This window comes from Triturus cristatus, chromosome 2_2, assembly GCF_964204655.1.
Source record: "Triturus cristatus chromosome 2_2, aTriCri1.1, whole genome shotgun sequence".
In the NCBI taxonomy this organism is placed as follows: Eukaryota; Metazoa; Chordata; class Amphibia; order Caudata; family Salamandridae; genus Triturus; species Triturus cristatus.
In genome coordinates this window covers 950,563,814-950,576,650 of record NC_140582.1, presented here as the reverse complement: position 1 = coordinate 950,576,650, position 12,837 = coordinate 950,563,814, and the positions used below count along the sequence as shown (strand labels likewise).

General features: G+C 40.4%; 1 protein-coding gene across 5 annotated transcripts in view; it reads left to right on the top strand.

Moving 5' to 3' along the window:
* SLIT2 (slit guidance ligand 2) overlaps positions 1–12,837 on the top strand; it is a 689,918-nt gene that overhangs the window by 32,439 nt on the left and 644,642 nt on the right. For all 5 annotated transcript variants that reach the window (XM_085642360.1, XM_085642359.1, XM_085642358.1 and 2 more), the window contains exon 4: positions 8,153–8,224. In XM_085642360.1, coding sequence (XP_085498486.1) covers positions 8,153–8,224 — 72 coding nt within the window. The remainder of the gene's footprint in view (positions 1–8,152; positions 8,225–12,837) is intronic.

The window sequence follows — 12,837 nt, the reverse complement described above, 5'->3', positions numbered from 1 at the left end:
TGAACTTAGGAGACAGAAATCTCAAAGCCAAGCACCGAGACCTGCACTGGTGCACCTTAAATATCCATCACACCTTTCTAATTATTGTTATCCAAACCATGCCTCCTCCTATGTACCCCCTCAAGCCTAATGGTAGGTCGGTGTGGTATGGGAAATCCGGCACAGAGGCGCAGATGTAGGGAAAATAGAAATACAAACACAGAGTACAGCATAGTACAAAAGGGGGGTGGGGGTAAACCATAGAATCCCTAAAACCTCCGTCTGTTAACGCCTTACGCCTCCTTTGCCAACGTGAAAGCCACTGTACATGTGGCACAGGGCGTAACAGTAGTACGGTAACCCAGTATCTATGGGAGAAATGGCCTTAGAGCAGAGGAAATTAACTTTAGGAGTTCTTCCCTGCCAGGACATATAAAACTTAAGTGCACATGTCCTGCTTCTTAAATACTATGCACCCTTCCTTATGTCTTACAAGTAATAAACAGGAAGGTTTAGGCCTGACAAAAGGTGTTTTTTGCCAGGTCTAAATGGCTGTTTAAAACTCCTTTACAGGCGGCAGTGGCAGGCCCGAGTCATTTCTTATAAGCTACATTAGTGGGTGGGATAATGAGTGCTGCTGCCCACTAGTAACATTTAATTTACAGGTCCTGAGTATATGGAGTACAATATATGAGGGACTCGCAAGTAAATTAAATGTACTAATCAGGTATAGGACAATTTTTCCATGTTTTTAAGGGAGAGCAAAAGCATGGGTTACCACTGGTTAGCAGATGTAAAGTGTACAGAGTCCTTAAAGTAAACAAAATGGGTTCAGCAAGGGAAGTCACAGATCTGGGGTGACATGAGCCAAGTCCAATGATTGGGTTACAATTTTAGTATGGAAGGACAATCAACAAAGCTCTGAAAGAAAGCAGGTGTTAGTCAGCATTGCTGTATGTAGCAGCACATGTAGTGCATAATAGCGCTTTGGCTGAGTATATGGTGTTACTGGTGGCAGTACATGAAGCAGTGCACTTGATTGTTCACTGATGTTGGTTTGGTAGGTGGTACTGTGTGCACAGTAGCCTCTGTCCTCGGTTCACACTGTCTGGCCTTGGTGCATTGCACAGCATTGTACCTGTGCTGAGTATAAGATGATGGTACCGGGTGAAGTGCACAGGAGGGCACATGATATATGGTCAAGCTGACAGTTGTCGATCCAGAGGATGTGGGAATCCTGATTGATAGCCAATTACAAGACTAATTTTATTGCATTAGCTACAGAGTTCAAAATATAGCCCCATCCTATTGTATTTGTCACTGAGTCCACAAAATACATGTCCTTTCTATGGTGTTTAGCAAAAAGTTCAAAATGTAGATGATTTTCCTTTACAGTGAAAATTACAATAATGCACACATAACGAAATACTATTTCAAAATGACAAATATTTACAAGATTGCAGGTGAAATAACAAACTGGACTCCCTCCAACAGGGACTTTGCAGATTAACTAGAGTGAAAAGCATGCACAATAAAGAAATATCACTGGGGGAAGCTAGTCCGCTGCTGCAATTAGTGATGTTCCATCTGACAATGTATGCATCAACAAGCTCTAATCATAAACACTAGCAATGGTTGGTCATGGGCCTATTGGAAAACATAAGGCTTTTCACAATTAAAAGATTAAGTCTACATGTCTTGCCAAGTTGTTCACTATTTAAAATGAGAGACCTACTGCCTTTGTCACTACACATAATAATAAATAAAGCCAATCTCTTGGCTTTAGCTTGATCATAATCTGCCTAGAGAGACTCATCAATCTATTTAGGCAGACCAAAAATATACCTTGATATGCACATTCACTCACCTTATGGAGACACCAAGCATTTACTGTGGCTAGACCCAAAAACGAACATAGGTACTAAAACACGTCCTATTGGATTTGTCAGGGTTGACTCTGTAACACCTTTCCTATTGTATGTGTGAAATAGTACAAATATAAAGCGTCTTCTTATGGAAAGAGTAGCTGAGTTTCTAAATGAACTGGAATTTCAGTTCACAATTTTGGTGGAAGCAAAACTAATAAGTGCAATGGAAAGAAGCACAGGGAGGCCTCAGTACACTTAACAGAAATAAGGAAGAAGAATATAGAGTTTGTGTAAGAATAGTAAAGAAAAATACAAAACATGTAACCTTGTAGCAAGTAAGTAAAAACATTTTAAAACAAGGCACAAAAAATTAAAACGAAGCTGAAGAAGAATCAGAAGCTAATAAATTAGGGCGCAACGTATGGTGAAACATGATGCGGGACAGTGAATAAAGAAAATTTCTGAAATATTGGCATGCTTAGGAAGCTGAACATAAAGAGAACAACAGTAATGAAGATGGGACAGAGCAAAAGTTGGTGATAAAATTTTCAAAGAAAAAATAAGTTTGATAGTATAAATATTGTTAAGGTGAAAATGACAAGATTTGGAAACCGGTGAATTGAGGATGGATGCTAAGTCATTTCTCAAATTCAAATCCAAAATTGCGAGCAGCAGTAGAGAATGGTAGCTAAGTTGGAATGAGGAAACTAGGAGGAGGAGGATGAAGCAAGGAAGAAATTGTTTAAATATTTTGAATTATGCTTAGTAAAATAAGTGCGTATCCAAGAAAGACAGAGTTTAATTAATTTGGATTATGCTTCATAAAATAAGTGGATATCCAAGCTTTCACTGCACTGAGACATGTAGAAACTTCAAACTTGGAGTTTGATGATAAAAGGGGGGGAAATACTTTGCTAGGCTCGAGGTTTTTTTCTGTGGTCAATCTAGACTGCAAAATGTATGACTGCTCATACTCGTGCGGCTGATCCAAATGTGGCAGACCCCACTTTATACAAGCAATAGCTGAAGAGGTCTGACTGAACGTCATCGTCCATGGGGGATGACTCAGTGCCCACTCTACGTACATTGTGTATAAGAAGTATTTGGCTATGGTCATGAGATGCAGAAAAACCGAAAACATTGCCCTAATGGATGTAAGAAAATAATATATGACCTCACATCAAAGGCAAATACAACATTGGGACATTTTTTGTTTTTGACACACATAGGCCTTAGCAAGTCATAACTTGACATAGACCAAATTTCCAACTTAACTATTAGGCCATATCAGTGTAAAGGACATGTCTAGGAATGTTGATGTGAAGCAAGTGCACTAGAATTAATGCAGTGTAGAGACTTGGCTAATGAAGTGTTAAGAGGTAAAGAAGTACAACATCAACATTTGGAATACTTTGGCAATATAGTGCTATCTGAGCATATCTGGGCATGGACGTCTTATGAGTCAGCAATTCAGTCATACATTATGACTTTTGTAGAGATAAGCCCAACCATGCCATACCTTATACCATAGGTTTTAACACAATGGCAAATTCAGTTTACATACTGCCTGGTGAAACATATACATACATTATAACCAGTTCAGCTGAATGAGTAGCCTTGACTTTAGGAGTTATTATTGTGGAATGGTGATCACACTCAGGAAAAATGATTCATGATCGTCCCACTCTGAATAAAGTAGAATAAGCATCACTCTCTGACTTGACAACTGTGTGGTGAATGGGCTCGCAGGTCAAAGGTTATTGCCAGTGGCGCCAGCTAAGGTACCACTGTATTAATCTGGATTTTTTTTATTCAACGCCTCGTCCGGGTTAGTAAGCACTATATCAAATGTAATTTAGACAGAGACGACCAATTAACAGCAGTGTACCCTTTCCAACAAACTCTAAAGGACACTCTAGTTTCTGTGCCTGATTCACAATGTCATTAGTAGTATTTACCCTCTGTAAACTTCTATGTATTTTGCAGAGCATGTAATGCCAAGGGGATGAGCAAAATTGGCTTTTTCTTAATTTCATGGAGATAATTGTTTAAACAGTGACACTTTTCTAACTTTAAAAAACTGGTACAGGTGTTTAAAACAAAGGATGACATCACTACCACCTAAAAACAACTGCAAAAACCTTTTGTAATAAGGTTGACATGCTGACAAAGTTTTGTGAAGATTCCAAACAGGTCAGCTTCATTAAGTTGCAAAGATTGCAAGACTTGGCTATTTGAATTTGAATTTTCAACAAGCCTAGTCCTAAGATTTCAATGTTCTTGCCTTTTTCCAGGAGTTAGCGTTGGCACTCTGTTCAGTGTTTGTAATAAAGTCCTGGTGTGCTTGGCTATTGCTACTCTGAACTTCCTTTCCAGTTTTACATTGTGTGTGTAACAAGGGCCTGACAAGCTTTGTTTGCTGTGGTTTTCCATTAGTTTTATGCATTCAATTATGTAATAAAACGTGTGATCTTGGCTACTTTGACAGAGAAAAACTAGCTACTTTCTAAATCGGTGGTGGGCAGGTCTAATGTTTTTTTGGGTGACAAGTCTGTTTTTGGAAGTTGGTAGCCAGCTTTCTTTTATTTAACAACTCTTTATTGGAAGAGAAGCAACAGACCATATTACATAGCACTCACAATGCACACAGACGTTAGGGCACTCTTCCAACAATATAAACAATATAATAGAGGCAAGCAGAGACACATCAGTGACGTGTAGGGGAGGGAAGGAAAGGAAAGGAAAGGAATGGACATTCCACATAGGGACTTTAGCGAACCACACATGACCATTTAATCACAGTCTGTGCAAACTTAACATATATATGAAATATCTGGAACAATACGTATCAATATTTGTGCAGTAGGGGACAACTGAAGAAATTCCATAGTTTAGATCATGTATAATACAATATACAATAGAAATAAGAGAAGCAACAGTACATGGAAGATATCTGGCCTACCTTCTTTGGTTTCTAAGAAAATTGAGCGTAGAAAGTCACCAAGGGATGTCAATCAGCTTTCAAACAACATCATATTTGTGACAGCACAAGACCAACATTGATGTTCACAATACTGAAGTCCTCCTCTTTGCAATCCAGGCGGTGTTCACACAGTGATGTGGTAATTTCAGAAGTAACCTTGACCCACAGTATTCTAAAGATGAATTAGATCTGTCTGTGATATCCTGTTACCGTTCTTTGATGTACATAACCAACCATATCAGTAACACCCTTTTTACAGAAGGTGCAGAGCCCTTGGCTAATGATGTGCCATTGCATTTATGAAAGTGCAAGATCAATATTTAAGATCACAATTCAATGATGGCAACAGTATGGCATGTACTAGCTGAGGCATTTTGAATGTATTTCTTTGCACTGTGTGGCATCTGTGCACAATATCACATTGCACTTATTTGAGAGAGATAATCGGGGATATCATGATTGTATTGCATTTTAAGCGAGTGTTACAAATCTTACAAAACCATACATTTTCAAGTTTTATAAATGAGTCAAGATATGCAACTACGTGTCTGAGTTCATGGCCTCTGAATACTGTTGATCTACATATATAATCTGAAATGCCCTTTCTGATGGAACATTCTCGCAATGGCCTTTTGCTTGGAACACTACACCAAGATGATAAAAAGCATAATATGGCCCCCGGTTAATCCCCCATCCTCATTGTGAGCACTTTTTTGTATCCAATACATAACTATCATACTTTAAATAATTGTTCTTTCACTAAGTGGGTTTAATAGTAAGCACATTATGCCTCAAAATGCATTTTTCGTTCTCAGATTTCGGGCAGTGATGCAACAAATCTTCACTACCATCTACAGTGTGTATTTCAGTCTGGCTTTACTTTTACACTAGTGTGGGTCTCATTTAGAGGCAGGTGATAATATGCCATCTTCCAAATATTGGCGAATTTCCTGACCTCTCACTTCTGCGTTCAATTTCCTCATTTAGACTTCTGGCTAGGACTGCTCCAAATAGTGAAGTTGTTGCCAACTCTCCCATCAGGGACAGCGGGTACAGCGTAAGTGGGCTCACAGAATAAAGAGTGGCCCTCCAGCTTCATTTCTTACAGTGTTCATGACTTCCCTGGAAACCATAGGGCTTCCAGACCGACAAACTCTTGAAGTGCTGCTGCCCAAGGTTGATGGATGCCTACAATGGGTGTCTGTCTTCAAGAATCTACTAAGTGATTACGTATGTGGTATACCAGCGTGAAAAGACAAACCTTCAACTACTGAATATTTCCCCCCAAAGCAGCTCTCGTAAAGTACGTGGGGATCATAAGGGAATCATAGGGGAATAATATCCACAAAGACAGCACTTATTCCTTAAAGTGACGTTAAATAGCCATTTACAGCAAAAAGACATGACTGTTCTTCCCCGTCCAATATGCACCTCATGTGCAAACACGTCCCATTCCAGCTACAGGATCATACTGGCTTTCCACCCATCTATAGATCTGTGGACCTTGAGCTATCCATCAAGGGGGAACCTTCAGTCTCTCCAGGAAGGAATTTCCCACCATTTTATCAATGAACATAAACATTTTGTCTGCGTGTTGTAACTTTAGTTTCTAGAGTTTCTTATGTGTTTCAGCAAGCTTGCGCTATCTCTCCCGAGTTAGAGCACTTACATCAAGAAAAAGGAGAATCCTGTTATTATTGTAGCTAAACTTTTGTTTCAAGATTGCAGCCATGCTCAGGATGGCTTGTTGCCATTCCAAATCCACTAGTCAGTGCTATCCTGATTGTTGTACCGGAACGGGAACTAACTGTGTTAGATCTTGGGGGCAGGTGGTCTCTGAAAAAAAGCCTGCAAAACATCTGGTGCCTAGGCAGGAAAACATAGTTCTAGATTATTGGACACCCTCCTCGCATTGTCCAGAACTTCGTTTTTTATTTTCAAGCTACAGCATAGCTTTGATAGATTACTGTCAATAAGAGTACACGATCACCTGAAGGTCTGAGGATGCAGTAGTCTAATCTCCTTCAATTGGCTGGACATATTGTCCAAAAAAAGGCACAGAACGCTCTATCCCTGATATCAGTCCCTCCACCTTTTCCACTCTGGACTCAATTTCCACCATAGCTTTTTCGACCACCCTCCAGTTTCTTCAAGATGATGTCCGGTGCATGCATCATTTATCCCTATCCGTTCAGGAGCTTGCTTATTGCTACTTCTCCTGTGTCTTCCACCTCAGATCCCTTCCTCCTTTTTGATTCTCTTGCAAAAAGTAATGTTCAGCTCTTTTGCATTGTTTCTCTATGATAATGTTGAATACTTAGCCAACAGCTATCAAACAGCTCTCCTAGTTCAGAACTGCCATTGACATTTCAGAGATTCTCTTCTGGCAGCCGAGTCTGGGTAAATCTGTTCTCCATGTTTCATATCAGTGGGCCCCATTGATGTTGACCTGTCTACCAGCGGCAGCAGCACAGTGCCACTGAACTCCTCCTCGTCGCACCCGCCATAATGGGTCCCAACAAGATGAGAATGGAGCCTTGCTGCTTGCTGATTTCTTCCACGCCATGTATGTGCCACAGCTTTAGGTAGTGCCTGCTGCCTCACTTTCGCTCACTCTCCACATAGGGCTTAACTAAGAGTTTGGCGGATGGGTTACTCCATCACAACGTGAAGGATATCCCATCCGCTGTATTACGAGTTCCATTATGTTCAATTGGATATAATGGAACTCCTAATACGGCAGACAGGATATCCAGCACGTTTGTGATGGAGTAACTCATCCGCCAAACTCGTAATCAGGCCCTAAATGTGCATCTCCGTGGACCTCTGAGTTCTTAAGCTGGTCCCAGGCCAGGGAAATGCCATACCCATGAAGCACTCTCTTCGACTCCTCCCTCGTCTGTGTATGCTTTTTGTGGTGATTAAATCACTGTTCGCCCAAACTTTCTCGGCCATTCCTTTGGTAAAAAATAAATGAACCATCACTGACGTCAATTTCTTTATATAACGAGGCTTGTTTTACTAGAGAAATGCTTTGACCCATAGTGTTCCATCTGTATACATCAGTGCTTCTCATTCCCATTCCTGTCATGGATTTCGGCACATTTGCTTTACCCTCTCTCTCACTTGAGGACATAGACTCCAGCTAGTATTTCAGTATCATTTGCACATTAATTAGAACAAACACTGCATTGCCTGTGTACCATACTAATCATTTGAGGTCACCGTGGTGTCAAGTGTGTAAACAGATGTATTTTAACGGTGTTTTGTGTTTCTCTTTGCATTTTCCATTTTGTAATGTCCGCTTTTCTTTATTTTTCAGGCGTTTAAACAAAAACAACCTTCAAGTGCTGCCCGAGCTGCTGTTTCTGGGGACTCCAAAACTGTACCGACTGTAAGTGGACCCAGTAAAATGTTAGTGCATTTTAAACCGCCCTCTTGAAACTTTGTCGAAGTGTTCTTGCGCGTCACACACACGGTGCGCAGTAACGCAGACCGACTATGTTGTGATGTTTACTCGCGAGAACCTGAGCTGCAAATACCGTCTTGTCTGGCAGTGGGTGCATTTCAGGGTGGCATTCTGTTACCAGCGGCATTCGTGTGCTTCTCGTGTACTTGTTGTATCCTTGTGCATGTGAACTTCTAGCTCGTGAACGAACACACAGACGTGTGATGTAAAGTGACCGCCTCATTCGCCATGTCCTCGTTAAATGTAACCAGCACTAGCTGGTTAATTCAGAGTTTGGTCGCCAGCTGTGAAGCAGAGTGGCTTTTCACACCTCGAAAGTAGCCAGCAGGAGAAGCTCTTTTTTGTGCAGTGCGGGGCGATCAATAGACTTAAAGGACGTTGTGCAGTATTATTTTTTGCTCTGCTTATTGTCTGTTTTAGCTTATTTTCAGAGGCTTGATGGTTGTATTGGAGAATAAATAATATGTGTATATGGGATTAAAATATTTTCAATACAACCCTTGTTGAATGTTCACAATGTGTGCTTTTTATGTGGTTACTTTAAAAAGCTGATTTTCTCCCATTGCCTCTACTCATATTCCATATTACTTTGTCTCGTCATGAGCGGTACTTATTAGCAACGGGAAACTGATGACAAATGGTATTCCCGTGACACCAAAAAATTATAACCTCTTGGATTAAAGCTCACTTCTTGAAAAAGTACAAAATGTTCTAATTGGAAATAGAGAAGGAAGGGATCCGGAAGCAGAAAATTGCAGGGAAAAACAGAGAAATTAAAACAAAAATAGGGGGTGGGGCTGTTAAGGAAAAAAGGGCCCAAAAATAAAAATAAAAGGATAAAGGGAAAAGTATGAAAGAGAAAACAAGGACGGAAAAGGCAAAATAAATGTTCTTCAAGGCTCAAAAGGAAGGAGCAAAAAAGAGGCTAAAATACATGTTTTTTTAGAAAAAGATGGGGAAATACTTTGTGATAAAAAGCAGTAAAGAGAAAATAAGTGACACATTAAGAGTACGAATTTGAAGCAATACATTTGAGAAGTAGTTAATTCCAGAGTACTGCTGGGAAGCTGTGACTGTCGCTGCTCCTGAGGGGCACTCACAGGTGTAAACATTCACACATTTGGAAATGTTGCAAGTGTATAATTCTGCATTTGTAAATCAATAGCTTTTTTGTTAGTTTATGAAAATATTTTCTAAGTGTGGAAACCCTATCCACAACACCGACACCAATTTCGGGAGTGTTTGCTTATTTTTCCCACCATGAAAACAGATTAGTACCAGCCATGGTAGGTGTAAACATGTGTCTGCTTTCTCATTTACAAATACCGACCATCTCGCAAGTTGGTTTTGGCTTCCTCCTTTACAGATGTTGCCATCCTGAAATCTGAAAAGCACACAACTTTGTACTGTGAGAAGATTTACTAACACTTAAATTTACGCCAAACTGGTGTACATTTAGGGGTGAGGTAATCCAGTTGGAATTGCCAAATCTGATATAGTAAACCACTAATGTGACTTTGACCCCGTGCACTAACGTATTTGCACAAGTAAGCGCTCAAACCTCTCTGAATTGGGCATCATGTGTTTTTATCATTTTCTGAAATTAAGTTTGGTTCTTTTTCTTGGTGTTTCTCTTTCACGTCGATTATTTTGTTTACTGAGCTTCAGGTAGGCGCAGCCTAAGTAGTTTGTTTCGTAGTCTTTATGCATGGGAGCCCTTTCTCTTTAGCAAAGAATATTGAGACAAAAAAGTGGTGGCAGACTGAACCGTAAACTACATGCAATGGACTTTTTTTGTCTTACACACAACACTTATGTGACATGCTGCGGTGATTACTCTTTCAATCTTTAGTTTCATGTCTCCTTTCTTATCTATGCATGTCAGATCCTGTTCAACTTAGAGACTCAGAGACTATTGCACCCACTCAGACACACACTCAGAGAGTCAGACACCAACCAGAGACCCAGACACTGATGCACCAACTCAGAGATTCACTGAGATACTCAGACACCCACTCACAGACTGACTAAAACACTGACACACCCACTCACAGTCCCATTCAGACACTGATGAATCTACTAAGAGATCCACTCAGAGACTGATGCACCCACTCACAGACCCACTAACACACTGTCAGACCCACTCAGACAATGATCCACCCACTTAAAGGCCCACACAGACACTGATTCAGCCATTCAGAGACCCAGTCAGACACTGATGCACCCACTGAGAGACCCACTCAGACACTGACTTGCCCAGTCAGACCCACTCAGACACTGACGCACCCACTCAGAGACTCAATTAGATACTGAGACACACACTCACAGACCCACTCAGACACTCATGCACTCACTCACACACCCAGTAAGACACTTATGCAGCCACTCTCAGGCCCACTCAGAAACTCACACACATTGAGAAACTCACGCTCTCACTCACACATGCAGTGAGACACTTATGAAATTAGTCACACACTCACTCTAAAAGGTTAAGCAAGTTAAAAGACTTACAAACTGCGAGAGCCAGCAAGCCAACAACTGTTAATTCATAAGGGGGAGACCTAAGCCCGATGTTGTTTTGCTAATCTATTTACTTCATTGTACTACTTGACAGCGGCCGAATATGGCATTTTCCACATTCTTTACTTATTGTCCTCTGCTTTGTGTGATCTTGAAACTTTTAGTCATCATATGTAGGGGTTCTACTTATTTACAAATAGAATTGCACTATTAGTGGTTTGCCTAGCAGATTTTTAACAATGACTAATGTCTTGCCCCATTGCTTTAGTCGACGCTAAAACTAGAACGGATCACCACGGCTCTTAACTGTTTTTTAACAAAAAGGACACCTTGTCTAGATGAAGTTTACATTTTAAAAGCATGAACAAACAGAGACTATTAGGTTTTAAATAATTATTTATTGTTGAATTTCACACCCTTTAATAACTTACCATTTGTTTGCGACTGTATCAACGTATTAAATGGCCGCATTTAGGTAGCTTCTAAAAAGCTGAGGAAATAATGTAAGCAAAGACACAGGAGTCTAGTTAATGTTAGTTTACTACCCTATATTTAAACATTTTAGCAATTGTCCGATATCCGTTTTTATTTATGCATGCTCATCATTGTAATGATTTTTACTAATCAAACAATAAATCATTCTCTCTTCTCTCACTCTAAAAGGTTACAAGTTACAGTTATGAAATTCAATTAAAAAAACCTTAGAAATTCACTTTAAAAAAACTAAGGTTACAGGGATGTTATAGTAAGGAAATAGAATTAAAAAAAACCCAGAAATCCACTGAAAAAAAGGTTACAGGGATGTTATAGTTCGGAAATAGAATTTTAAATACCTTAGAAATTCACTAAAAAAACCAAAGGTTACAGGGACGTTATAGTTAAGCTCAGATTTCACTCATACAAAATCATTGAAATTCACCAGTTATAGTTACCTGAGCTAAATATAACTGACGCCCCCACAATGCACTGCTTATGATCTCACATATTACATTACTCATCACATGATCAGTGACACCACTGAAGACATCTCAAATGACATCACAGATTACATCTTCCACAGAACCACTCCCATACCCACTCACACCACATACAACCTCATATTCCCACTCACATACCCATTCACAGACCCATACAAGTTCTTACACAACCACTCACTTATCCATAGAGCCAGTCACACACCCACTCACTCACTCATAGAGCATGATCATACAACCAGTCACTCACCCATACAGCCACTCATACTGCCACACACTTACCCATAGAGATACTGACACACCCAGTTATTCACCTATTCAGCCACTGACACACCCACTCACTCATCCATTTAGCCTCAGCAGAACCACTCACTCACCCATACAACCACTCACTCACACACTCAAACACCTACACAACCACTTACATACCCATTCACGCACCCATAGAATACTCACACAGCCTCTCACTCACTCATACAGCCAATCTCAGACACTCACTCTTCCATACAGCCATTCACACACCAACTCACTTAACAAAACACTCACTTAAACAGCCACTCACTCACCCATACAGCCACTTACACACCCAGTCACTCATCTATACAGCCATTCAGCAACCCACCCACTCACTCAATCACCCTTGCAGTCACTGACACACCCACTTACCCACCCATGCAGCCACTCACACAGCCAATCAGTTACCCACCCATAAAGTCACGGACACAGCCATTCACTTGCAAATTCAGCCATTCACACAGCTGCTACGTCACCCACACATCTACCCAGACACCCACTTATACACCCATACAGCCACTCACACAGCTGTACTCAGTCACCCACTCACACACAGACACCCACTCACACACAGATACACACAGTCACACAGCGACTCACACAAACGTTATTTAAAAATAAATCACTTCTTAGCAGTACACAATGTATACTAATGTAACTTTCTTGGTACTTTAGTGATATGTTTAACTCACAAAAACTTTTAGAAAGCCCTAACAATCACTGGATGATGTATTTTGAGATGTCATCAGT